Source organism: Manis pentadactyla, chromosome 2, assembly GCF_030020395.1.
Source record: "Manis pentadactyla isolate mManPen7 chromosome 2, mManPen7.hap1, whole genome shotgun sequence".
In the NCBI taxonomy this organism is placed as follows: Eukaryota; Metazoa; Chordata; class Mammalia; order Pholidota; family Manidae; genus Manis; species Manis pentadactyla.
Genome location: NC_080020.1, coordinates 205,386,213 through 205,410,823, shown reverse-complemented (window position 1 = coordinate 205,410,823; position 24,611 = coordinate 205,386,213). Strand labels below are relative to the sequence as shown.

At 34.9% G+C, this 24,611-nt stretch overlaps 1 protein-coding gene across 6 annotated transcripts in view; it reads right to left on the bottom strand.

Annotated features, from left to right (window-relative positions):
- ATL2 (atlastin GTPase 2) overlaps positions 1-24,611 on the bottom strand; it is a 64,661-nt gene that overhangs the window by 34,269 nt on the left and 5,781 nt on the right. For 5 of the 6 annotated variants that reach the window (XM_036931598.2, XM_036931594.2, XM_036931595.2 and 2 more), the window contains one exon: positions 3,822-4,066. In XM_036931598.2, the coding sequence (XP_036787493.2) occupies positions 3,822-4,022 (201 nt within the window). In that variant the 5' untranslated portion in view covers positions 4,023-4,066. Of the gene's footprint in view, positions 1-3,821; positions 4,067-24,611 lie in introns of those variants that run through there. The other variant, XM_057497279.1, reaches the window with a different exon arrangement.

Genomic DNA, 24,611 nt, shown 5'->3' with positions numbered 1-24,611 from the left:
TAACTTAAGGGATTACTGATTCTTATGCATAATATTATCATAATGTAAAAAAAAAAGCCCTAATCTTTAAAGAGATATACATCAGAAATATTGACAAATCAAATGATATCTGGATATACTTCAAAACGATACATAAGGTGTGGAATAAGTTGGGATATAAATGAAACAAGGCTGAAAGTCGATAACTGCTAAAAACTAAGTACATGGGCATTTATTCTATTAATTGCTTTTGCATGTGTTAAAATTTCTTCATGGTAAAGTTAAAAAATAGAGAATGACATAAAAGTGGAAGCAACTCTACATAATTCAAATGCTTTATCTAGTTCAATAACAGCTTACATAAAGTTAGTGTCTTACTGTCCAATATATCCAAGTATTTTCACAGACATTATACAATTTAATTTTACTAAATTAAGTATTGACCTTCCAAAATGATCACTGGAACTGAAATACATAAATAAAAAAATAAAAATAAAATAGAATAGAATATTGAAGTAACAAAAAGAATGAACAATCGCTACATGCAAAAACATGGGTACATTTCACAGAGATATTAATGAAGTAAGCTGAACACAAATCCCGATGACATGATTTCATTCATATAAAGTTCAAAAACAGACAAAACTAGTCTGTGATGAGAGTTCACAACAGTGGTCACCTTTTCTTTTGGGGGTAGATATTAACTGGGAAGGATATAACAAAGTGGGGGTTCTTTATCTTCATCTGAGTAGTGGTAACATAGAATGTATAAATATATAAAATTCCATCAAGCTATACATTTAAGATTTGTGCACTTTTCTGTTTGTAAAATATACTTTAAGAAAAAAACAAAAATTTAAAGAAAGAAAAAATACATCTACCTGAACTACACACCCAAACAACCAAATCAGTACTAGAAAGGGGAAGGCATAGAAAACTTAAGGGTATACACATTATTTTGAAAGTCAACCTCCCTCCTATTACCACCACCAATTCTGTGTCTCATTATAGATTTTAATCTCTTGTATAACTCCCTACTTTTACACATGAAATGATATGGTGTTTTTAATACTGACATAATAGACCTAACAGTTTTCACATGAATTTTTGTAATTCATTTTGTAACTTTTCAAGACTGACTTTTTTTTTTTAAGAATGACTTTTATAAATAAAAAAATACTCTTATTTGCAAACTATTAAGTAGTACATCAACAATAGTTAAATTACCATGGTATTCCTCATACACTGCACTCAGTGATTATCATAAGGGATATCCTTTTAAGTTCAAAATGTTTCCTGCAAATGAATTCAATAAACAATTCGATGACACTCTCATGTCTTATTTCATGGTATAAGCTTAACTGTAATAAATTCTGACATGACATGAGAGAATTTTATCCTAGAAAAACTTTTAGTTCACCACTGAAGTTTATAAAAAACTAATCTGTTTCCTCCTAACAAGTTATTTTCATAATACAAGCTGTACAAGAAGCTATTAACTTCATAAGAAAATGAGGCCTAAAAATCAGAATTTCCCCCATAACTTAGAAATGTTTTGTAAAAATCTCAAAATATTCTTAGTTTTAAGAACTTAATACTGGTGTTTGTTTTTAACCAGTTTTTTTTTTTAACAAATAAAGCTCACATTCAGCCTTGTGTTATGATTACCAACTACTCAAAATGAAAACACTCATTTCTATATCATAAAGAAAAATATTTATGTGTAGCTCCTTCAGTGAACTGTGCCCTGACATAAACTGATTCAGGTAAATACAGAAGGCATACAAACTCAACATAAGCCACTACTCATCACCTGCCTTCTTCAGCTAGCATCCCACCTTTGCAGGCATATAGGTTTATAAAATAAATCCAAACTATCCCCACTGTTACTTCTCCTTTACTTCTCTTAGAAGCATGACCCCTCCTAAATCAGCATAAATAGAGGATATTATCCCAAAAATAAGACACTGTTTAATTAACAGAATAAGATTACTTGTATGAGGAATTCTATATGAAAACCTTAAGAATGAAAAGTAATGGAAGATATTTCAGCTTAAAAGCCACTAACTAGGTATGTGACCTCACTCAGGCCCTTGTAACCTTTCTGTGGCTTCAGTGTCTCCCCCAGGAGAGGGGGAATTGTGTTAGGGACTGCAAATTCATGACATGTGTGGGCTGCTACTCCCCATCTCAACAACCACTACTAATTGATCAGAGAGAAACAGAAATGGAACCTAATGTGAAACTTAGCTGTCTTTGCCAGACAAGTGATCTAAACTTTCTTCCTCTTCTAACTTTCTACTGTCCATGACCTACTTGGAATCAAGTACATTTGCAGTGAACAGTTCAGGGACAGAGAGATACAATATACACAGGCTAATTTAAAGGGTTAGAACCTCAAAATACAGGAATACCTCATCATCTTTAAATGCATGGTCTTATCTTAAAAAAAGCCACCACTTATACACTTTTCTATTTCAGATGTAAAACTCAGAGAGATGATCAAGTCTAAATGGAAAACCTTAAAATACTGTATATTTCTCAATTACCTAAACATGTAAAATAGTGTTCTTTAACATGAACTACATTCTTGATATTCAAGCATACTTGAACATCCTCTAGTAGTCTCTATGAAAAGAACTTACTGAAAAGCTCCCTAGAAATTCAACTGGAAATGTTCACCTTATTAGTTATCTCAAGGCAGAGGCATACCCAGTCACTTAAGGTGAGCACCCAGACAGGTGTTAAGACAATAACATAAATCTGTTAAAGTGTGTTCCGGCATCTGTATGTGGCTGCTCAATGTCCAAAGCCTGTTGTGAAGTCCTTCCTGGCAAGTGCTCCACTCCAAATTTCAATTCCTTCTTCTTGGTCTCTATCAAAATCCCATTCTCTCAGCCCAACTTTCAAATGTTAGAAAAACATCTGATTCTAGTGATTTTTTTTTCTGCTTTTTTGCAGGACAGAAGTCAAAGTCAAGAGAGAAGGGAATAACAATTGTCAGTACTGTTAAAAAGTGAAAACATGTAGTGAAAGGGAGATTCCTTGGTAAAAACAGAAAATGAGAGCCTACTATATAGGCTGATCACTGTGCTAGGTGCAGGAGATATGGTAACCAACATAAAGCCCACTCCTCACAGAGGTTGAACTAGCAAAAAAATAATAAGTAACTGAAGTTGTACTAATGAAACACCTGAACTGTGCCATGAAACTTGGGAAGAAGACATCAACATAGTCTTAGAAATTAAGGAAAGCTTTCTATGAGATTAGCTACGGGTACAGCAACCCTGAGAAATACAATGATACCCTTTTTTTTTGAGCAACTACAAAAACTACAGGGGCAAGAGATGATTCTCAGAGATCATGGAAGCCACTCTAAGGAACTGAACTTTGTCTCAATAAGGAGTAGTCACTGACAGTGACTTATTTGAGGAGCACAGGTTTACTTTTATAAAAGTCTCTATCAGCCTATTCACCCATTGTTATAAAGGTGATCAAGAAGGGGAGGGTGTGAGGATGAACAAAAAAAGAAAGATGAATAGGACTTCAGAGACCGAGTGTACTCAGATGACCTGGGTTAGAGGTACAATGCCTGAAACACAGATGTTCAAATCATATGCATCGATTATGCACTGTATGCAAAAAGAAATTATGGAGACGAAGAAGAATTCAAGAGCTCAAACAAACTTACATTACTGTCTTAACTGTGACATCTTACCAAGAACTTCATTTTTATAAAATTAAAGATAGAGCTCTTTCTGTTTTTTTTCTGTATTATTTTTAAACAAGGTTCACTGTTGTTTTTGTTTTTAACTGGGTTCAATTTAAAAGACACTATTCACCTTGTTATACATATATCTAAGCATGAAGTCCAGTAGAAATGATTTCCCTTTACGAAAAGCTCCTGCCACGGATACCACCACTATGTTAAGATCTCGTATGTGCTCCTGTAGCAGTATCTGCTCCAAAGCTTCTTCATCAAGCTCAAAGTTATGGTCATCTTCATGAGCAAGAACAATCTGTACTGGACATGGTTTCTTCATAACCTCATCAGAGTTTACTAGGTCATCATCTTCATAATTCTCACCTATAATGAAAAAAAAAAAGAGACAGGTTACTTTAATTTCTGCATTACAAACTTTTCTTGGAAGATCACAACTAAAGCAGTATTTCAAATAACATCACTGGGATTGCAGATCATTTGAAAATAGTTACAAAAAGATATATTTAAGTATATGGTGGATTTCTCACTCCCTCTTTAAATAGGACCAAGGATTCCAGTAAGATATTTCCCACTATATACACACACACACACACACACACACACACACACAGATAAACAGCAATATGAAGTACAGCCTCTATCTCAATTAGGTCTTAACAGCTAAATCTTAACAGTAGCAGTTCTGGAACACATAATTCTATGAACTTTTGCTACTGTACACACACAGAACCTAGATTCAAAGCAGTGAAGGGGGTGTCAATTTCACCTACTAATTCAGAGTCCAATTTTCCCTGTAGGCATCATGAGGAAATGACTCTTACAAAAGTTTAATTTCAAACAATAAGGCTTCTCTCTCACTTGCCAACTTTACATTTCCCTGTATGGCTCCGGAAGATGACTGGTTAGCCAGAGACGGGTAAGATTCCTCAAGGGAGGAACAACCTAAGACAGGCACAGTCGCAGGGGGACCATCAGGTGAGAAATTGGGGATCAACAGAGGTGAGGCTTAGAACCTCACCCCCCCTGTTCTGAGAGAAATCTTCTGCATACGTGGATGTTTTATTTCCCTTGTCTAGCTTGGATTAACACATAGTCTACAGGCACACACCTGATCATCTACATTTGCTCTCTTACAACACTAAACTATGTTTTCTACCTTTATCTTGTATCTACCTACCACTTCAGCATTTTATTAGAAATAATAATAGAGAAATGTGATATCCACATGTAAATCAAGTATAAAAATCAAATGAGTATTCATATTTGAACTGACTGTTTATAGTTCATAATGCATGAGCAAAACCGGAAATTTCTGTGATGACTGCCCTTGTAATGTTCACCATGTAACTTATTCACTATGTAAGAATTTGTTCTCCATGTAAGAACTTGTTCGTTATGCTTCAGAAGATTGGAGACTGACGAAAATTAGTATTGGGGTGGATTGATGATTGTGCATTGAGCATTGACTCCCCTATACAGAATTTTATTGTTGTTAACAACCATTTGATCAATAAACATGAGAGATGCCCTCACAAAAAAAAAAAAAAAAAGTACACACTTCCAATTGTAAAATAAATAAGTAACCGGGATGTAATGTATAGCATAAGGAATATAGTCAAAATATTGTAACAACTTGGTATGGTGATAGCTGGTACCTAGAATTATCATGTATATAAATGTTGAATCACTGTGTTGTACACCTGAAACTAATGTAATACTGTGTGTCAACTACCCTTCAATAAAAAATAATTATCTAAAAAAAAAATAAAAAGTTTAAGATATATATATATATATATGAATTATAAACATTATTTTTCACCCTGAAACTTCAAGGGCTACGTTAACATCCTAAGGAGTTTCCAAAAATGACATTTATGATAAAAGCTAACAAGTCCCCAATTTAATATGAGCAACCTAATAGTAAGCCTCCCTTATCAATGCTAAATGGAAGACACAAGAATGGTGAGGCACAGTTATAGCCTAGAGTTTCATTTACCTCCAAAACCTTTTCACTAACCACCACAGCCATTAGTTGAAAATTACATAGCTCCCAGAACAGCTACATAAACAATTACTTTGTTGACCACGCACACCAAAAGAAGGTAACTTTTGCAGAAGAACATTACTGAATAGTGATGAAATACCATCCATTTGCTCAGGCACATGGACCAACAGAGACAAATCTGTGAAGTTCAGGTTTCTGTTCTGTAAAAAAAACCACACACACACACACACACACAGACAACCAATGGCGAGTTTCAGGGGCTATGTACTTTGGCATTTCTCTCCACCAACTGCTTCCTACCAACAGAAGCAGTAAGTTACTCCTGGGGACTATCCTCTCCTACATCAAGATTTTTAAGAGACTCTGCTCTTGAGCCTGTCAACAACGTGCCAGTTTCCTATCTAAGGAGACATACAGTATCTATTGTGCCCAATGCAATCAGTCCCTCCTCTCCCAGGAGACAGCCTGTCCACTGAGGAGTGGCACCTTATTAGTCAACAGTGTAATAATACCTTATCCACATAATGACTATTCTCAGCGAAGATTATATACCTAATTTTTAAATCTCTTTACAGACAGAAGCATCTAGCTTATTTGATTTATAAAGACTTTGACAGCCTTTATTTCCACATCACAAGGCACCTTTAACTGTACATAGCAAAATTAACACTATTTCAAAATGTGCTGCAAACAGTGACATACAATTAAAGAGCAAGCAATTTCAAAGAACTTTTGAAAGTAAAATAAATTAATATTTAATTAAAAAGGATATTACCACTGCCTGTTTTAAAGGTACACTACACAGATATAGCCAGGTATGCTATTTGAATGCACAAAAAGTAAACTTTCCAGGAAAGGCACAATACAGTTAAATTCCAACTTAACATATCAATAGGTGTGTCCAGATAAATGACAAAACAGTATGTAAAATGTGTGATTAAAAGTTCCCAAGCTTAATTAGTGGTTAAGACCATAAACTAGGGAGCAAAATTGCCTAAAATCCATGCCACTTAACTTCCCTGTGTCTCTTTTCTCACCTGTAACATGAGGTAACAGTACCTACTTCAGAGTTGTCATCAGGATTAAATGAGTTGAAATATGCATGGTGCATAGTAAGCACTGCAGGTGCTTGTTATTAACGTTAACAGCAACTTTAAAATAATCAACCCTGCAGAAGCTTTTATTTACACCTTGAAATGCCAAAGTTCTACGGAGAATTTCAAACGATCAGAGCAGCTGTGTAATGAACACAATCCATCCACTTGCTCAGCCACAAACTTGGGGGCTGTCCTTGATACATCTCTCCTTTTCCTTACCCCTAAATCTAATCAATAACCAAGTTCTTAAGTTTGTCTTTGTTCAAAATCTCTACTGACACCATGCCTGTTCCCATCAACACTATCTTATCTCACTTCGAGTGGCAGCAAACCGGTCTCCCTCTTGCCTCCTCTAATCCAAGCCAATTTATCTCCACAGAGTAGCAACTAAATAATTGTGGATAAAATGAAAGTTCCTGTGGCCAGGATTCTCACCTGGCCCTGGCTGACTAGCTCACTGCACACCTGTGGGCAATACATGGCTGTTGACTCTATATAAAGAGCTCTACCCAGTGCTCTGCACGCAGCATGGTGGCAGGTCTGCAAGGCTGCAGGAAAGCAGAGCAAAGGCTGGAGTGGTGGCAGCGCCGAGGGCTGTGCGGGACGACTGTGCAGAGAGGCCCCGAGGACGGCTGTGCAAAGAGGCCCAGAGGCAGAGACTGGCTTGCTGCCTGCAGACTAGCTCTGAGTGAACAGGATTTTAGTGACTGACCTATCACCTGGAAATAAAGTTGGGTATAACCCTTTCACCCCAAGAACGTTTTGCTGTCATTTTCTTTGGTCACATTGAATCCATAGAGAATTTGCCCAGGGCTGAACCCATTGGCAAGACAATAATATAGTTAAATGTAAATGTAATTAATTCACTCTTCTTAAAAATCCTCTTTGTTACAGTGGATTAATCACTAAAATCCTAGGTATGCCTTATAAGATCCTGTACATACTGCCAAATCTCTCCTGCCCTATTTGGTGCTACTCTTCCCTTTATAAACTACAAATAGATAACTTAGCCTTTTGTCAGATCCTTTTGCTATTCAGCTCTTTGTAGACTAATATTGCACTCATGATTCTTTTCTGCCTGGAATACTGTTTCCAATGTTTTCCGCTAATCAGTTTATACTTATTCCTTAAATTTCCACTTACACAACATTTCCTCAGGAATATCTTCCCTGAGGCTTTTGACCAAGTTTAGTCCTCCTATACTCCCCTAATCTTAATCTACCCATTATTTGAATATTTATATATGTACTTAACTACATGTCTCCCTTCCTAGGGTGCCAATCCTCTGCCTGAAGCCCTCAATCAATTTCCTACTGTAACCAGAAAACAGAGGGGAAAAAAAAGAATACTCAAGGTTCCTTACCATGACCTCCACCATCCTATATGATCTGGCCACACCTGTTTTTCCATCATAGAATCTGTCCTATGTTCTCCCCTGTCTAGAATGCTCTGTCCCTAGAAATTCACTTGGTTTATTTTTTCATCATCCAGGTCTCAGCTCAAATGTTATTTCCTCAGTTTGGCTTTCCTTGACCACTCAGTCAAAATTTTAGATCTCTCCCCATCACTGTAATGAAGAGGTTTTTCCCATAGCATTTTTCAATTATCTAAAATAATCTTTTTTCATTTGTTTACATGTGTATCTTTTATCTCCCCCTCCATGGAACAATATGTGCCACAAAAATAAAGACCCTAATCATCCTGTTAACAACTCTATGTCTCAGCACCTACAACAGTGTCTGGCACCTAGCAGGTGGTTAATAAATGTTTCTTGAATGAATGAAATTTACATATTTTACTCAGGAATTTTATACCTGACCCTACCTATTTTATTAGCAGATCTGACAAGCACATAATTAGTGTCGGGCAACTCAGGAGTAGTATATTTACTACAAAATTATAATAAAGTATGAAGTTCTGCCAAGTAATAATACACTTTAATGAAAAAGAACTCAAAATTAATAAATGCTAAAATATCACAATGACTACAACTGAAGATTACTGATTTTGTTAAAACAATCAGTCTTGTTCTTGTAAAAAAATTATCAGTTGGTTTCTTAACAACAATAGCAAACAAATCACTTTGTAGGATCTTTGTTAACTTGAAATTTCACCTATAGTTACTATGTGACCAGTTTTCTTTTTATTAGCATGGGTAAAGAGAGTACCTCAGATAAACAGGCAGCACATGTCTACAAACTTATAACCACTTCTGGTCTACAGACTTATAAAGCAAAAGCATTGCAAGTATATTTCAGAGCACAATGACATAATTCAGTTTATCCCCCAACAGGATTTCTCCACCAAATTTTGACTACATATAAGACACTTCATTCATCAAACACCGATATATGCAATTGAATAATAGAGAAATTCTAAATTTCATTAGAATAACTGTAAATATTAACATTCAGTGTTGCCTACAATTGCATGTCTTTCTCAATTTAGCATTACTCTGAGATTTTAAACTCCAGTTAAGTCCTATGCAGAGAACAGTGATTTCCATTCTTCAACACCAAGAAATTGGTGGGAAGTAGATTCTGGCACTCCAACAGATGTTCCTGACTCACTGTCCCAAATTAGTTCTCCTCAACTCCAATCCCCAAATGGATCTTTCAAGTTCAATACCTCCATGATGAACTGATCCTCAAATATTTCTCCATATCTTAACATTAAATATACTAATCCTATGTGCCACAAGGCCTACTAAAAGAGACCTGTCTTACTATGAAAGATCAATAGTTGCCAAAGATTAGAGAGGAAGGAGACACAATAGGTGGAACAAAGAATTTTTAGGGCAGTGAAACTATTCTCTCTGATGCTATATTAGTTAGGTACATGTCATTATACATTTGTCAAGACCTATAGAATATACAACCCCAAAAGTGAACCGTAATGTAAACTATGGACTTTGGGTGAAAATGATGTGTCAATGAAAGTTCATGGATTTTAACCAACATACCACTCTGGCGTGGGATGTTGATGTAGAGTGAGGCTATATGTATGTGGGGATGGGAGTGTATGGGAGCTCTGTACTTTCTGCTCTATTTTACTGTGACCCTAAAACTACTCTGAAAAATAAAACTATTGAAAAAAAGAAAAAGACAGCTATCTTTAATAGCTTAAATCATGTTTTATCTAAAATTTGCCTAATTCATACATTCAGCATGTATCCCAACAGCAAAATTTGAACTTTAGGACTGACCTAGATCCATCTGGAAACTTCAACCTTAATTATAAACCAGGACAACACAAAGGTGCTCTAAATCTGTATTACATTAAAATGTTACTAACATTAGATTACATCAACCCAAAACTAAGTTTGTAGAAAGAGAATAAAGAATAATTCACTTTTCATAACAAAAAATACATTTATTATTCATACCCTAAATAAAAACTTGAAGCAAATTTTTATGGAAAGTAGCCTGGATTCAGTCTACTCAGTCTATTTACAAAAATTAGCTATTTGGCAAAAGCAAAGTGATGTTTTGGTGTCTGGTACTTGAACCTCAATGAAAACAGTATCTAAGTATTCAAAAGTTTATTCTAGCCCACATGTTTTTAAAGGCTTAACAAGGTTGTACCACAGTAAACCTATTTCTAGGTATTTATAAGAAAATAAGCAAAAAAGCTGACAAAGACACACAGATTTGTTTACCAGTGTTATTTACGGTAGCAAAAATTAATGTTAAGTGCCTCAAAATTGTAAAGTAGTTTAAGTTATTGTAGCCACACGCTGACATATTATGCAGCTTAAAAACATACATACACACATTTAAGAAATCAAACATATTTTAAACATCACTATAAAAGTGAAGTAGGGAAAAGGCAGATCACAAAGTAGTACAAATTATCCCCAATTCTGTTTTGCTGTGTTTTTAAAAACACAGGTACCCTTAAGGGAAAAATAAAAAACATTTGGGACTTTCTTTTCCAGTCATTAAAGTAACTGGTACCAGACTGGCCTAAGGTTGTCAGGAGCTAATGGTAAAGGAAGAGAATTACTACTGCTAGAGCAATGACTAAAAAAATATAGTTGAACAAATATAAAGAGGTATATGCTTAACAACCCAATAAGGAACCAAAATGAAGTACTAAGAAATATTCAATTAACCCAAAAGGAAAAACAAGGACAGAAGACAAAAGGAAAATGGAAAACAAACAGCAAGATGATGAACTTAAACCCAACTAAAGCAATAACTACACTAAATGTAAATACACTAAGCACTACAATGAAAAGCAGAGATTGTCAACCTGGACAGTAAAGGCAAAAATCATGTACTATATATAGCAGCTGCCCTTTAAGTCAGAGAGAGCTTAGAAGTAAACAAGAAAAAAGATATACCATGTAAATTATCATAGGAAAGTGATGTAGCCATACATATCAAAGTAAACTTCAAGACTAAAAGTATTACAAGATATAAAATGGGTAATCACCAGAAAGACACATCAACCCTAAATAGGTTAAAAATACATGAAGCATATGTTGATAAACAGTGACTTTACTGGGGTATGTGGTGGGAACTTGATAATAGGGGGAATGTAGTAACCACAATGTTGCTCATGTGAAACCTGACCATAAAATTATATATCAATGATACCTTAATAAAAAAATAAAAATAGATAAAAAATAAATTTTAAAAATTAAAAAATGTATGAAGCAAAAATTCAGAGAACTAAATCAGTAGACAAATGCATAATGATATCTGGAGATTTTAACAATCTTCTCTAAATAACTGATACAATAAGGAGACAAAAAATTACCAAAAAAATTTAAAATAGCCCTCTGTCCATAAGATATATGAGCCACAAGTGTAATTTTAATTTTCCTGTAGTCATATTAAAAAGTAAAAAAAAATAATTTTAATAACATTTTATAAACCCAATATATTTTATGTACTGTCATTTCAACTCATAATCAATATTTTTAAATGTTTACATTCTTCTTACATTATTGTCTTTGAAATTTTCTGTGTATTTTACACTTACAGCACATTTCAATTCAGATACTAAATGTCAAAAATACATAATTACTTAGATTTCATAAAACTTACAACTGAAAAGTAGATTCACATATACTAGTTGTTCCAAACTTAATTTCCAAAAAAACTGAATCAAATACCAAAAAATCATTTCCCACTCATGTTTGCATCCATACTGACAAAACCACTTTTTGAAAAATTTTAACTAGCTACAATAAAATTTAAAATTCAGTTCTTAAGTCATACTATCCACATTGCTTTAATATGCATGGCCTTGACTGAGGCTGACCATTTTTCTATGTATATTTGTTTCCTTTTGTATGAATGGGTATAAATTACAACCCAGGAGTTGCTTTATTTCTACAGTAGCAAATTATTTAATAAATACTTAAGCAATTATTTTGCAGATAGCTTTTTAAATTCAAAAAAATATGTGCTGCTTGCATATTTCAGAGTATACTGGAGTACCTTGTACATAGTATATAATCGAATGGCTGAAAACCAATCAAAAAGGTTTATGGTTGCTATAAATGTCCTTGTATAATATGTATCTATGATTTACTTCTTACAGAACACTCAATCAGGAATGCAACTTTCAGTTTAACATTAGATAGACTGCAAAGTGGTAAGGCCCCATCGCTGCCTGTCTATAAGCACAAACAGGCAGTCTCAAGTTGAAATGGCTTTACTTTTAAATACCCAACCCTGTCTTCCTGACCTTATGATTAAGATTCCCACAGTAAGGATCAAAATTCAAATTTATAACTATAAACACTATGACTAACTTGAAATTAAGGATCACTGGCTATTCAGCTGAGGTTAATAATCAAGCTTAAACTCTGGAGTTGTACTTAGCACAAATATGCATTCTGCTTTATACTTTTTGTAAATTTTCTCCAAAATTTGGAGTTTTGCTTTAACTGTGATCTCAAAAAAAAAAACATAAGTCACCAATTGTCAAATTTTTTTTAAGTGAAAATTATTGTCACTCTAGAAATAAAGTATGGAATTTCAAAATCTACAGAATTAAGGAATGAGAGTACAGATTATCTTCAAAGTTCAAGCTATCATATTCAGCAAAGCACAGCTGTGAAGGACACGGGTGTACAACTGAAGGAAGCACAGATCTCTAAGTCAGTACAATTACCAGTAATTTTGGTTAAATATAACAGGCTGATTAACGATGTGGAAAAACTTGAATGTATGTAACAGAAAATCCATAGCACTCTGAGCCAAAGAGACTGTTTTCTTAGAGACAATATCTACAGTCTTCAAAATGTTTAAAAACTGGGATAGATGAGCTATCAAAAGAATAAGTTTTTAGCTCAAAAGCTGGTCTGAGAGATTTAGGAAGAGGACTGACTGGCACTGAAATACAGTGGGAAGTGGGAAGTACCATTACTGATGAACTCAAGAATTTTCCAGTAATGTTACCTCCGTATTAAGAAGGAATTAGTATTTGAGATCATTATCGACAAAACTTTTTCAGAAAATGAATGCATTAGTAAAGCAAGAAAAAGCAATGCATAGTTTCAAAGCAAACTTGACATAATTATTAGATTCTCACTCATAGTAGTTCAGCAACAAAGCACTCAAAAGTCAAAAGGCAAAGAATCACTGAAGGAAAATGCTTCTCCTCTAGCATTTGCTCTTCAAACTTTTAAAGCATCAGCAAGGAAAACATGAACCAGATGATAACTTTGGGCATAACTGTAACATCTCTGAATAACATATACCTCCTATGCTTACTACAGAAAATTCCATCAGGAAGATGATATCCTGACTTGTGCTTTACCTTGCTCTTTAGAAGAGCCTCAGAAGTGGACTCTAAGAAGCTCCAATTCAATTAATTCAGCCTATCTAGTTCACAGAGAAAAATTCCCCAAAAAGTTGTGTATTAACCATATAATCATTACTAAATAACAATATATTGCTATTTCTATTGCGTATCTAGTTTATGTTCTTAAAAAACGTCTGCAGTGTTGCAGAAAGAAGACAAGTAGGGACTGTGGCATCTTACTACACTGATGGACAGTGACTGCAATGGGGTGTGGGGGGAGACTCGGTAAGAAGGGTGATTGCAATAACTACATTGTTTTTCTTGTGAGACCTTCCTCAGAGTGTATATCAATGATACCTTCATCAAAAAAAAAAAAAAAGAACCCTTTGTGGCTTTAACTCTCAAAAAAAAAAGTCTGTAAAATATTTTCCCAATTTTTTTCACTTATTTTCAAAATCAAGTATGACACAGAGTGAATGAATAGATTTCCTAAAAGAGAATCCCAGTTACAAATAATGCACATTTAAAAGAACTAATAATCTGACTTAAGACTGTTTACGCAAGAACCAATTATGTAGTAGGGTCTAAAGTTCCTTGATAAATAGAATCCAGGTAGTCTCCAATCCCTAGAAATGGGGACTTCAAAAGGCAGCAATGTGTGACTACTACTAAGACTACTGGATGAAAATCTGATGGAGAGTATTGTAATGAAGAGTTCAAAGCCTAGCCCTGAATCAATCTCAACATTACAAAGAGACAATCAGATATTTTGTGGCTCCTCATGTGATGCACGAGGAAGCACACAACGCTGCCAATTATGTATTTCTGGGGAAAATTTTTTTTTAAATATAAATCTAATCAAGCCTCTAGATCTAACCATGGAGAAGGAAATACAGGAGACACATTCACCACCACCACCACAAAGATGGAGTCAGAAAACTCCAGAACACAGGAAATTCCACTGGACAAACCTGGACAGATAAAATGCAAAAGCAAAGGGGAAAACGGAGAACCTAGAGAAAAGAAACTTAAAAGGCATATCAATCAAATACAATGTGTGGGCCTTGTTCAAGCAAACCAACTACAAAAAGTTTTGAAAAATCAGTAAGTACGAACTCTGGATATTTGATATTAAGGAATTACTTTTCTCATGTGAAAATGGTACCATGGCCTTATTTTTTAAAAATATTTAATCCTTTAAAGACACAAAGCATTCATACAAATCTGCCATCTGTTTCAAAACAATCTGGTGGAGAGGTTAGTTATAGAAGAATAGATAAAACAAAGTGTCCGTTATGCTGATAATCACTGAATCTGGGAGATGTGTATACACAGGTTCCTTATGTTGTTCTGTTCACTTCTGCACATACTTGGAAATTCCCATAATAGAAAGTTGTTTTATTTTAAGCAGTGAAAAAGCCTTAAGAAAGGTTTTATCAGAAGATGAAGTAGATATAAGCAGAAAAGACAGAAATATAGGCCAATACTATTATAAGCAAGAGAAAGCCTCAAATATTCTAGGGCACTGCTTCTCAAACTTTCTCCTATTTCCACAGCATTTTAATGATTGGAAGAACTGGACAGTGCCACGGAGGATAAAAAAAGGTCTCAAAATATACAAGACAAAGTATATATTTAATGACTATAAAATTCTCTGTGTACCCTACCATTACCCTCAGTTCACTCCCCCAGAAATGTAGTTCTAAACACACCATCAATTCTTGCTTCCTCAAATCTGGAAACAAGAACCACCCTAAGAAACTCACTGTTAGAAGAGAAAATTCAACCAGGTCATCTTATTAATGTAGTGTTATTTACCACAGTGCTGCTCAAATCTTTAAAATGCATATGAATGACCAGAGTATCTTGTTAAAATGCATATTCTGATTCAGGAAATTTGTGGAGAAGCCTAAAAGAGCACATTTTTAACTCTATAATCTGATACCAAAACTGCTGGTCCTCAGACTATAATAAGAGTACCAAGGATCAAAATACAGATGTAAATATTGTTCATTTTATTTCATGTAATTTCTAGTGATGTTATAGTATAGTTTTCACAGAAGGAAAAATAAGCTAAACTATAATCCTCCATTCTTCCTGGGAGACTGCTAATGCTCTGACACAACTAAACACTCCAGCCTAGCTACTAAGAATTCTGTACAAAGTGACAAGAGGAAGTCTACACAGACATCCCTGCTCTAAAAATGTAGAAATGTAGTAAATATTTTAATATGTTGACCTGATATATATTATGATTGAAAATTATTCATCTGAAATCATCATCAGTCACCTGAGTGAACTTTAAAGCAGTCCTAGACCTACTTCCCTCCTCCACCCTAGACAAATGCAGCCTGGAATAAGAATAGTAACAGACACAAACATGGACTTCAATAAAATAATTTTTTTGAAAGAGAGAAGCAACTATTAGCTAATTACTATAAGAAAAGGCTTTAACCATTTGTACCTATAAAATAATGTTACTAAGAACTTGTAAAGTTAAACGTCTCATATAAATGTGGAACTACAATGTAACCTGCAAAAAGAAAAATTTTAAGGACTACAGAAGAGGACCTATTAACACTGTCAGACATCAGATACTTTTCCCCCAATAGCTCTGCCCCTTTGGCCAACAAGACTGCTAAATCACCAAGCTTTACATGCTTTTAAAGAGTAACAATGTAAAATTCATCTCCTTCCTCCATTACTATCAAATCAGGAAATAGGTATTTTTTCTTATAAGAGTCACACATTTTCTACTTGAAATCTACTGTTCCCATAGTAACCAGCACTGATGTCACAGATCTTTTGCTGTTTCAATTTAAAGAATACCGAGGATAAAAATGCCTTTATGCATTTATCTAAATAGATTAAGAAAAATATAAAATAGATTACAAACATATAAATCCAAAAGTATTTTTCCCAAAGCTTATCATCAAGTAGTAACTGGTTCATAAGGATACACCTGAATGTAAGTGTACTTTGAAATTAAAAAAAAAACGTTCAACTGAAGTTAAATTAGGTATTCTAAATGAGGTTGCAGTTTATGAAGTCAGTTTTGTTGCCTAGTTAAGAGATGCTAGAATAAATAATGGCTCAGGAGACTTGGAGCAACAAGAAAGAAATTCAGAAAAATCCTATTCAAGTTCTGCAACTCAGAGTCCTCACTAAGGTTCTTCTCTACTTTCTTCTAAAGGGAAACCTTGCAGAAAATCTCACCAGACTCACCTGAAGGGTCTTCCATCTGCTCTTAAGTACTTTTTCTTTGGAGTTGGGGATATACTCTTTAACTGTGGCCGAAATTTTTAAAGAATTAGAGAACACAATACTAAAACTTTTTAATTTTTAGGTAAGTTGTTTATATGCTGGTACAGAAATTGTTATACATATGCACAGGAAGAAAGTCAAGGTTCCTTGTCCCCTCAAATATTGTTTATGATTAAAAGAAAAAAATGGCACTTAAATATCCATGGATAAATAAATCATGAAAGAGAATCGAAATTAATAAGATCTAAATTCATACACATGGATAAACCTCAAAACCAAAAGTCAAATGAAAACACAAATCAAGTCACGAATATATAGGCTAAGCCACCTAACAAAAATTTTAAAAATATAGTACAATACTATATATTTTTATGAAAATATATATACATGCATGTTACAGGACTATAAAAAGAAACCAGGAAATGGGCAGAGGATCTGAACAGACACTTCTCCAAACAAATTCAGATGGCCAACAGGCACATGAAAAAATGCTCCACATCACTAATTATCAGGGAAATGCAAATTAAAACCACAATGAGTTATCACCTCACACCAGTTAGGATGGCGAACATCCAAAATATAACAACAACAAATGCTGGTGAAAATGCAGAGAAAGGGGAACCCTCCTACACTGTTGGTGGGGAAGTAAATTAGTTCAACCATTGTGGAAAGCAATGTGGAGTTTCCTCAAAAAAGTAAAAATAGAAGTATCATTTGACCCAGGAATTCCAGTCCTAGGAATTTACCCAAAGAAAAAAAGATCCCAGATTCAAAAAGACATATGCGCCCCTATGTTTATTGCAGCACTATTTACAATAGCCAAGAAATGGAAGCAACCTAAGTGTCTATCAGTAGATGAATGGATAAGGAAGAGGTGGTACATATACACAATGGAATGCTATTCAGCCATAAGAAAGAAACAAATCCTACCATTTGTAACAACATGGATGGAGCTAGAGGGTATTATGCTCGGTGAAATAAGCTAGGCGGGTAAAGACAAGTAACAAATGATTTCACTCATTTGTGGAGTATAACAACAAACCAAAACTGAAGGAACAAAACAGCAGCAGACTCCAAGAATGAACTAGCGTTACCAAAGGAAAGGGGGAGGGGCAGGGGGAGGAGCGAGAAGGGAACTAAGGGGCATTTTGCTTACAAACATAATGTAGGGGGGTCACGGGGAAGGCAGTAGCACAGAGAAGACAAGTAAGTAGTGACTCTATAGCATCTTACTACACTGATGGACAGTGACTGCAATCAGGTGGGGGAGCGGGGGAGGTTTGATACTATGGGTGAATGTAGTAACCACGATGTTGCTCATGTGAAACTTTCGTAAGACTGTATATCAATGATACGTTAATTTAAAAAAAAACCAGGAACCATATATACCAACTTCAAGATAGATGTATGAGAAAGGGAAGAAGAGGAGATGTTGGGAGAGCCTTTCAACTATACAGTTAACATTACTCTTAAAAAAAATTTTTTTCAAAACAAATACAGCAAATGCTATATATTAGAACTATGCAATCAATGGCCACTTGGGACATCTATTATATTTTCTGTCATTTTTATAAGTTTGAAATATGTTAGTTATTTTTAATTAAACATTTTAAGTAGCTTTACAATTTGCTTCCATAGAGAAAGGAACTTATATTTACTGACTCTATGACTTCATGCCAGGTACTATGATAGGAATCCCCTCAACAACCCTATGACTTAGCAGTTATCCCCATTTCAGAGAGAAGAAATGTGCACATTAAGTTAAAAAACAAATCTTCAAGATTTTACAGCTAAAAAGTAGTTTATGCATCAAGACTTCAATCTAGATCTTTACATGTTGCTCACACTGTTACCCCTATACCAAAATGCCTTTCAATGTTACAGGATAATTCTTATAAAGATCAGTCATTGTGCCCCAATGGTACAGACATAGAAAAGAGACTCAAATCAGCCTGCATTTTAGAACAATGCTTAATCCCTCATATCAGCACATCTATTCTTATGAGTAGAAAAAATGACATATACAGATTACATGTGGGTTTAAAGGGTTTGGTTTTGTTTGGAAGAGGTGGACTGGTGAGCATCTAGTATTTGAAATTTCTAGATCCTTAAAGTTCTGGATTAATCTGGATTTTTGGACAAAAACTAAAGTAACCAAAATAATCAGAACTACAAATAAAAGAAAAACTTCCTTACCAGATCAACAAGGAAAAAAACTGTTTGCTACAAAATGGTCAATCCACCTGCAATTTAACTGGGGGTGCTCTAGGCCGCAGCAGCCTTGTCAGGCATGTGTCTACAACCAACTAATAGTAATATTTCATTAGCCTCAGTCACACCATAAAACAGTGAGTCCCATGCACACTAAAGCTTAACAACCGCTTAGGAGACTTATTTGAACTACAGATTTTTGGACCTCACCTCCAAGGTTGATTCAGTTGATCAGGTATGGGACCTAAGAATCTATACTTGTAACAAGCACTCCATTAGCAACCACCAAGATAATTCTGATGTAGGTGGTGAAAGGACTAGAAGTGGGGGGGTGCATAAGCCTTCACTCCTTCAACATTCACTGAACATGGTGTCTAAACTAACAACTTTATGAACTTATAACTTACAACATGGTTCTAAGATCTGCCAATTCAGTAATGAACCACAAAAACCTGCTCTTGGAGGTTTATTACATCTTAAAGGTGCAGAGACAGAAAGATGGAGAGAGATATATGACATTAGCTGGTGTCAAGAGCTACAAAGAAAATAAAGCACGTTAGAGAACAGAAACAGGGGTTAACGTTTATAAAAGAATGGTCAGGCAAGTCTTCTCTAATAAGGAGACATTTGAGCAAAGACTTGAAAGAACTGGCTGAGAGAAGAGGTGAAAACATTATTAGTAACATTCTCCTTCCTCGAAATAATTTACTGTATGAAATGCTTTCAGGTATTGTACCTTTTACTGTAGAAGAGTAAGAAACATTTATTTAGACTACCTACACTCTGCTAATAACTATGCAATATCACTTTAATCTTCAAAATCACTTTGTGGGGTGGCTATGAGTTCCCTTGTTTAAAGGAGGATAGACACTGAGGCTCGGATTAAACAATCTGCAGGGACAAACATTTCATAAGTAATCAAATCAACATGCACACCCAGGTATTTGTAATTATCAAATACTTCATCTTCCATATGCCAAATGAACACTTTTGTTGAACAGAGCTGAATTCTCATGTGCTCAAGATTTCTAGAAAGCTGAGAAAGTTACCAAAAATGCATTTTGTCTTTAAAAAAAAAAAAAGGAAAAAAAAGGCAAAGGGATTTATTTCTCATCCTTATAACAAATTATGGCATACAGCTAGTTTTCCCTTTATTTTTTCTAAACTTATCCTATCAAAACTTAATCATTTACATAATCAGCAAATCACTATATACAGTCCCCTAAAATCTGGTAAATAATTTATTTTTCACAAGCTTTTAAGAAGGGCAAATTTTAAATTGCAAACTGTGTAATTTAATTATATTTGCCCATCTTTGGTAAGATATGCATATATATTTATACGCAGATAAATGTAAAACTCATGTTCAATATTCATCGACTCCAATAATGCTAGGTATGCCCATACAATGTGTCATGAACAACTGAGAAAGGGCTCCCACCCTGCCTATGTTAGGGATGTAAGATAGAAAGATAGGCATGAGCAGCTGGAGAAGCAGAAGGTAAGGTTCAAAAACCCACCAAACTCTGCCCAGGTAGGGGGACCCATGGGAAGACAACAAAGGCTTTGTAGGGAGATAACTTCCTCCCCAACCAGATCCCAACTTGAGCACAGTGGAACAGAACTAAGAACTGCCCAAACCACACCTCATCATGGGGAAGGACATGCTTACTCAGAGGGATGGCTATACAGATGGACCTGTAAATCAAATAACCCCACCTTGTCAATCAAAGAGGTGCCTCCTACCCAGTAATATAAAGGCCTCTGGCCTAAGGGATAGGGGCCTTTGCCCACCTTGACTGTGGCCCACTTCTCCCTTGGAGTGTATTCAAACAAAACTTTCACTCTGCTTGGCTATTGTGTCTCTGCCTTTCAATTCTTTGCTGCAGAGAGGACGGGAACTGAGGAGAACCAGCTCAGACTGGTAACACCTCCTTCAAGCTGGTAATCAGAAAGCAAGCCACTAGGCTAGATACTAGATAAGCACAATTTGCTAATAATGGTCCTTACTCTCAAGGCTCTAACACAAACAAGAATAAAAAAAGACAGTAAAAAGAAAGCACTATATTGGATTATTTTAAACTAGGGTTATCAATGAAGACATACTGGAAAAGGATACATCTCTCTGAGCCCTGAAAAGCTAACATTAAAAGTTTAGGCTAAGAATGCTGGGTGTTACCCTGAAGCAAGCCATGGAAAATGTTGAAGCAGAACAGTGATAAGATCAAAGCTGTGTTGCAGAGCTAAACTAAAAGTGATGAGTAAGAAGGGTAATGAGAGTCTACAAACAGGGAAATCAGATATAAGGCAACTGGGAGAGCCTGAGTATAAGGTGAGAAGCCCAAAGTCAAGAGGTGACTAAAAATGGAAAGCAATACATGCAAGAGCTAGTTAGTTCTTCAACATCCTTCTTTGGGCTTTGCAACAGATAACACCAAATTATTCCATGTTTTCTATAAATAGGGACATTCTCTTGTAAGTCTTTATAAAGTGACAATGTACTTAATTCCCATTTCCAAATGTATTTTTGGTACGGTGACTCCAAGGGTAACACAGGGATCAGGAATCCATCAAAATCAGAGTAGGTTCCTTAACAGGCAGATAGTTTAATCATTTGCTTTTTGGCCCAAAAATCAACTCTGTAGTAAGTTAAAATTTTTTAAACCCATAGAAGAGCTACTGAAATTTGAGATAACCAGTTAGCAAAGGAGTCACAAATAAAAAATTACAAGAAGGACCCAAGCTTAAATTTAGAATAGAGTCTACATGATAAATCTCAAATAGGTATATGCCAAGACTCTGGATATAAGGCACTAAAAGTTCCACTTTGCCACAACTCTCTACCTCAGATGGCTCATTATGCAGCAGTTTTAAAAAAGAAAGAGAAGTAAAATACGCACTCAAATCCCAAACTTGGCTCAAGACAGGCAAAATTCCTACTAAGAGAGCAGCTGTAAAAAGCAGGGAATACTGCCAAAAAAAAGATAAAACATCCTTCCAGCTAGATAAAATGTGACTAATTTGAAGAAACAAAAGGGATAAAAAGTCTGAGGTTCTCACTATCCTCTCCTTTTGTCCTTTCCCTAGTTTGGCAGTTTTAATATATACATCAGGATTTTCTTGTAATAAATACACCTGTTTAAAAATGAGGGGAACAGGAAACCTATCTCCACAGTTTTTACGAAGTCACATCTGGGGCTATTCTGACAATTTTCCAGGAATTATCCAGTTACTAAAATCAATTCTTAGCTCTACTCAGCTACATGAAAACAGCCCATACTCCTTTTTTTTTAAACATGCTCTAACATTTGATCTTTCAGTTGCCTCTATCTAATTGCTTTTAAATACATCTAAGCATCTGTTTTAGAAAGATCCTTAGAAAGCAGGGACCAGTGCTTAAACTATTTTGTAAAAAAGCTTACCAATATACTACCTTTTTAGCTTTAAATTGGTATGCCTTCTTTCTCCTAAGACCCAACCACTCATTCTTCAAGGCCTGACAAAGCAAACCCTCCTCCACGAAGTCTTCCTTAACAACTCTAGCACACAGTAATTTCTACTTCTTAAATTATAAACTTAATGATAGACTTTACTCTCAAACATGCATAAGATCTATCTGATTTCCCATCTTCATGAAAGCTTAGAACAGGGATCTGTCCTATACTTTTCTAGGTAGAAATTCATTTCAAGCAATTGAAAAGCCCTTTTATAAAGTGAGTGCTCAATATGCCAATAGACAACATCAAGAGAAAAAAAGCTAGTTCTTTGTCTAAGTACGGTCCTCTATTGCGCCTGCCCTTCCAAAAGAAAATTAATTCCCTTTACTCCCAAAAGAAAACTAATTCCAACTTTTGTGGGTTTTCCTTTAACCTGAAGAGGAGGGATAATGACTTTCTTTTTATACTCAGTGTATACCAGGGGCTTTTTTAAAACATTATCTCTTAACCTGAAGTTTCTAAAGCAGGGTTTGTTTGGTTTTTTTTAGTTAAGGAAGCTGAAGCTTGGTGGTGGTGGCATTTAATCCAGCTCCTAAGCTTGGAACATCTATGACACCTCTGGGCACTGATGCCATACTCTGCCATTAAAAAGACAGGAATAAACAACATCTCACAAAGAATTTCAAACAGTTAAAAAAGTTTTTAAGAAACAAAAAACTCCTCCAGTAGCATACCTAAAGATTCAGAAGGAACTAGCACTAAGTTAAGTTGAAAAGTTGTCAATTTAAGGAAAAGACTCAGATGAAACCACCTTAAATGGTTTTTTAAGTATACTATTCTCCAAAAAAAACTCCACAAAATTAAAAAGCAGCTATAAAGACAGTCTTGGGTGCAAAAGGGCTTTTACAAAACAGTAAAGAAACACTGAACCATAGTCAAATACAGAAATAAAAAAAGAATTCATTCAGTTATATTAGAATTTCAGTATCAACTATAATCAAAGAAATGCAAATTAACAGTAAGATCCCCATTTTTACCTGTGTTAAGCATTTATTTTTAAACAAGATCCACTTGTGAACAAAACAAGCACAGACTTAACTCTAACTGAGACAGAACAAATGGGTAAAACCTCTCTGAATGGATTTGCTGATGTGTCTTCAATTTTGAAAATGTACAGGCCATGCACCCCAGAAATCTACTTTCAATACCTAAACGTCAAGATTTATCTACAAAGATGTTCAGCCAATTTCACAAGAAATAACCCAAATCCAAAAGAAGGATTAGTTAAGTAGTACTGCAATGCCACCTTAAAAATCATGTTGTAGAGATTATTGAATTACATAGGGAACTACAGTCTGAAACGGAAAGTAAATTACAAAATTATAGTAAGATCCCAATTTAGGAAAAATTATGCATTTAAAAAAGGGTCTACACTTTTTTCCAAAGTGTCTACAAAGATTTATCGCTAAGTTAAAAAAGGTTTTAGAACTTTTACAACAAAGTATTAATTACCATATTACTCATATTAGGCTAAGAGCTGTGATCACAAGTCCTGTACAATCAAACACAAGTTTAGCTGTAACTTAAAGACAGTAAATTTCTACTTAATATCCAGTTGTAAGACATCTGGCATCAGCTATATTGCTCAACCTTTCTCAGAACTTGGAGCTTATATCAGACTTTTTTAATGAAACAATATCCAAGTGCACTGCCATTTTTCTGCAATAAAAACCTCTTAGCGCTGAACAAAAACGCCAGAGCCAGTTCACAGTGTCACATCTATTTTTAAAATGCTGATAAAAAGATAACAGATTTCTGAAGATCTGATTAATAACCGTCTTCAAAAAATCTAACAAGGGTGATTTTCATGTCAAAATTTCTCTGACTTATCATTCAAAAATCCTGCTCCCACTTGGTGAAAGGGGGAGCCTAGTAAACATAATGTTCTTCATGTAATTGTAGATTAATGATACCAAAAAAAAAAAAAAACCCCCCTCATTCTGATAAAAGTGAACTTAATCCAACGGTTAATATTTCATAAACCCATTCATTCAAATATGAAGCAGCTTGTTTACTGTGCCAATTTCACCCCCTTTAAAGAGTTTCTTTATAAAAGGCTTTAAAGTTTCACA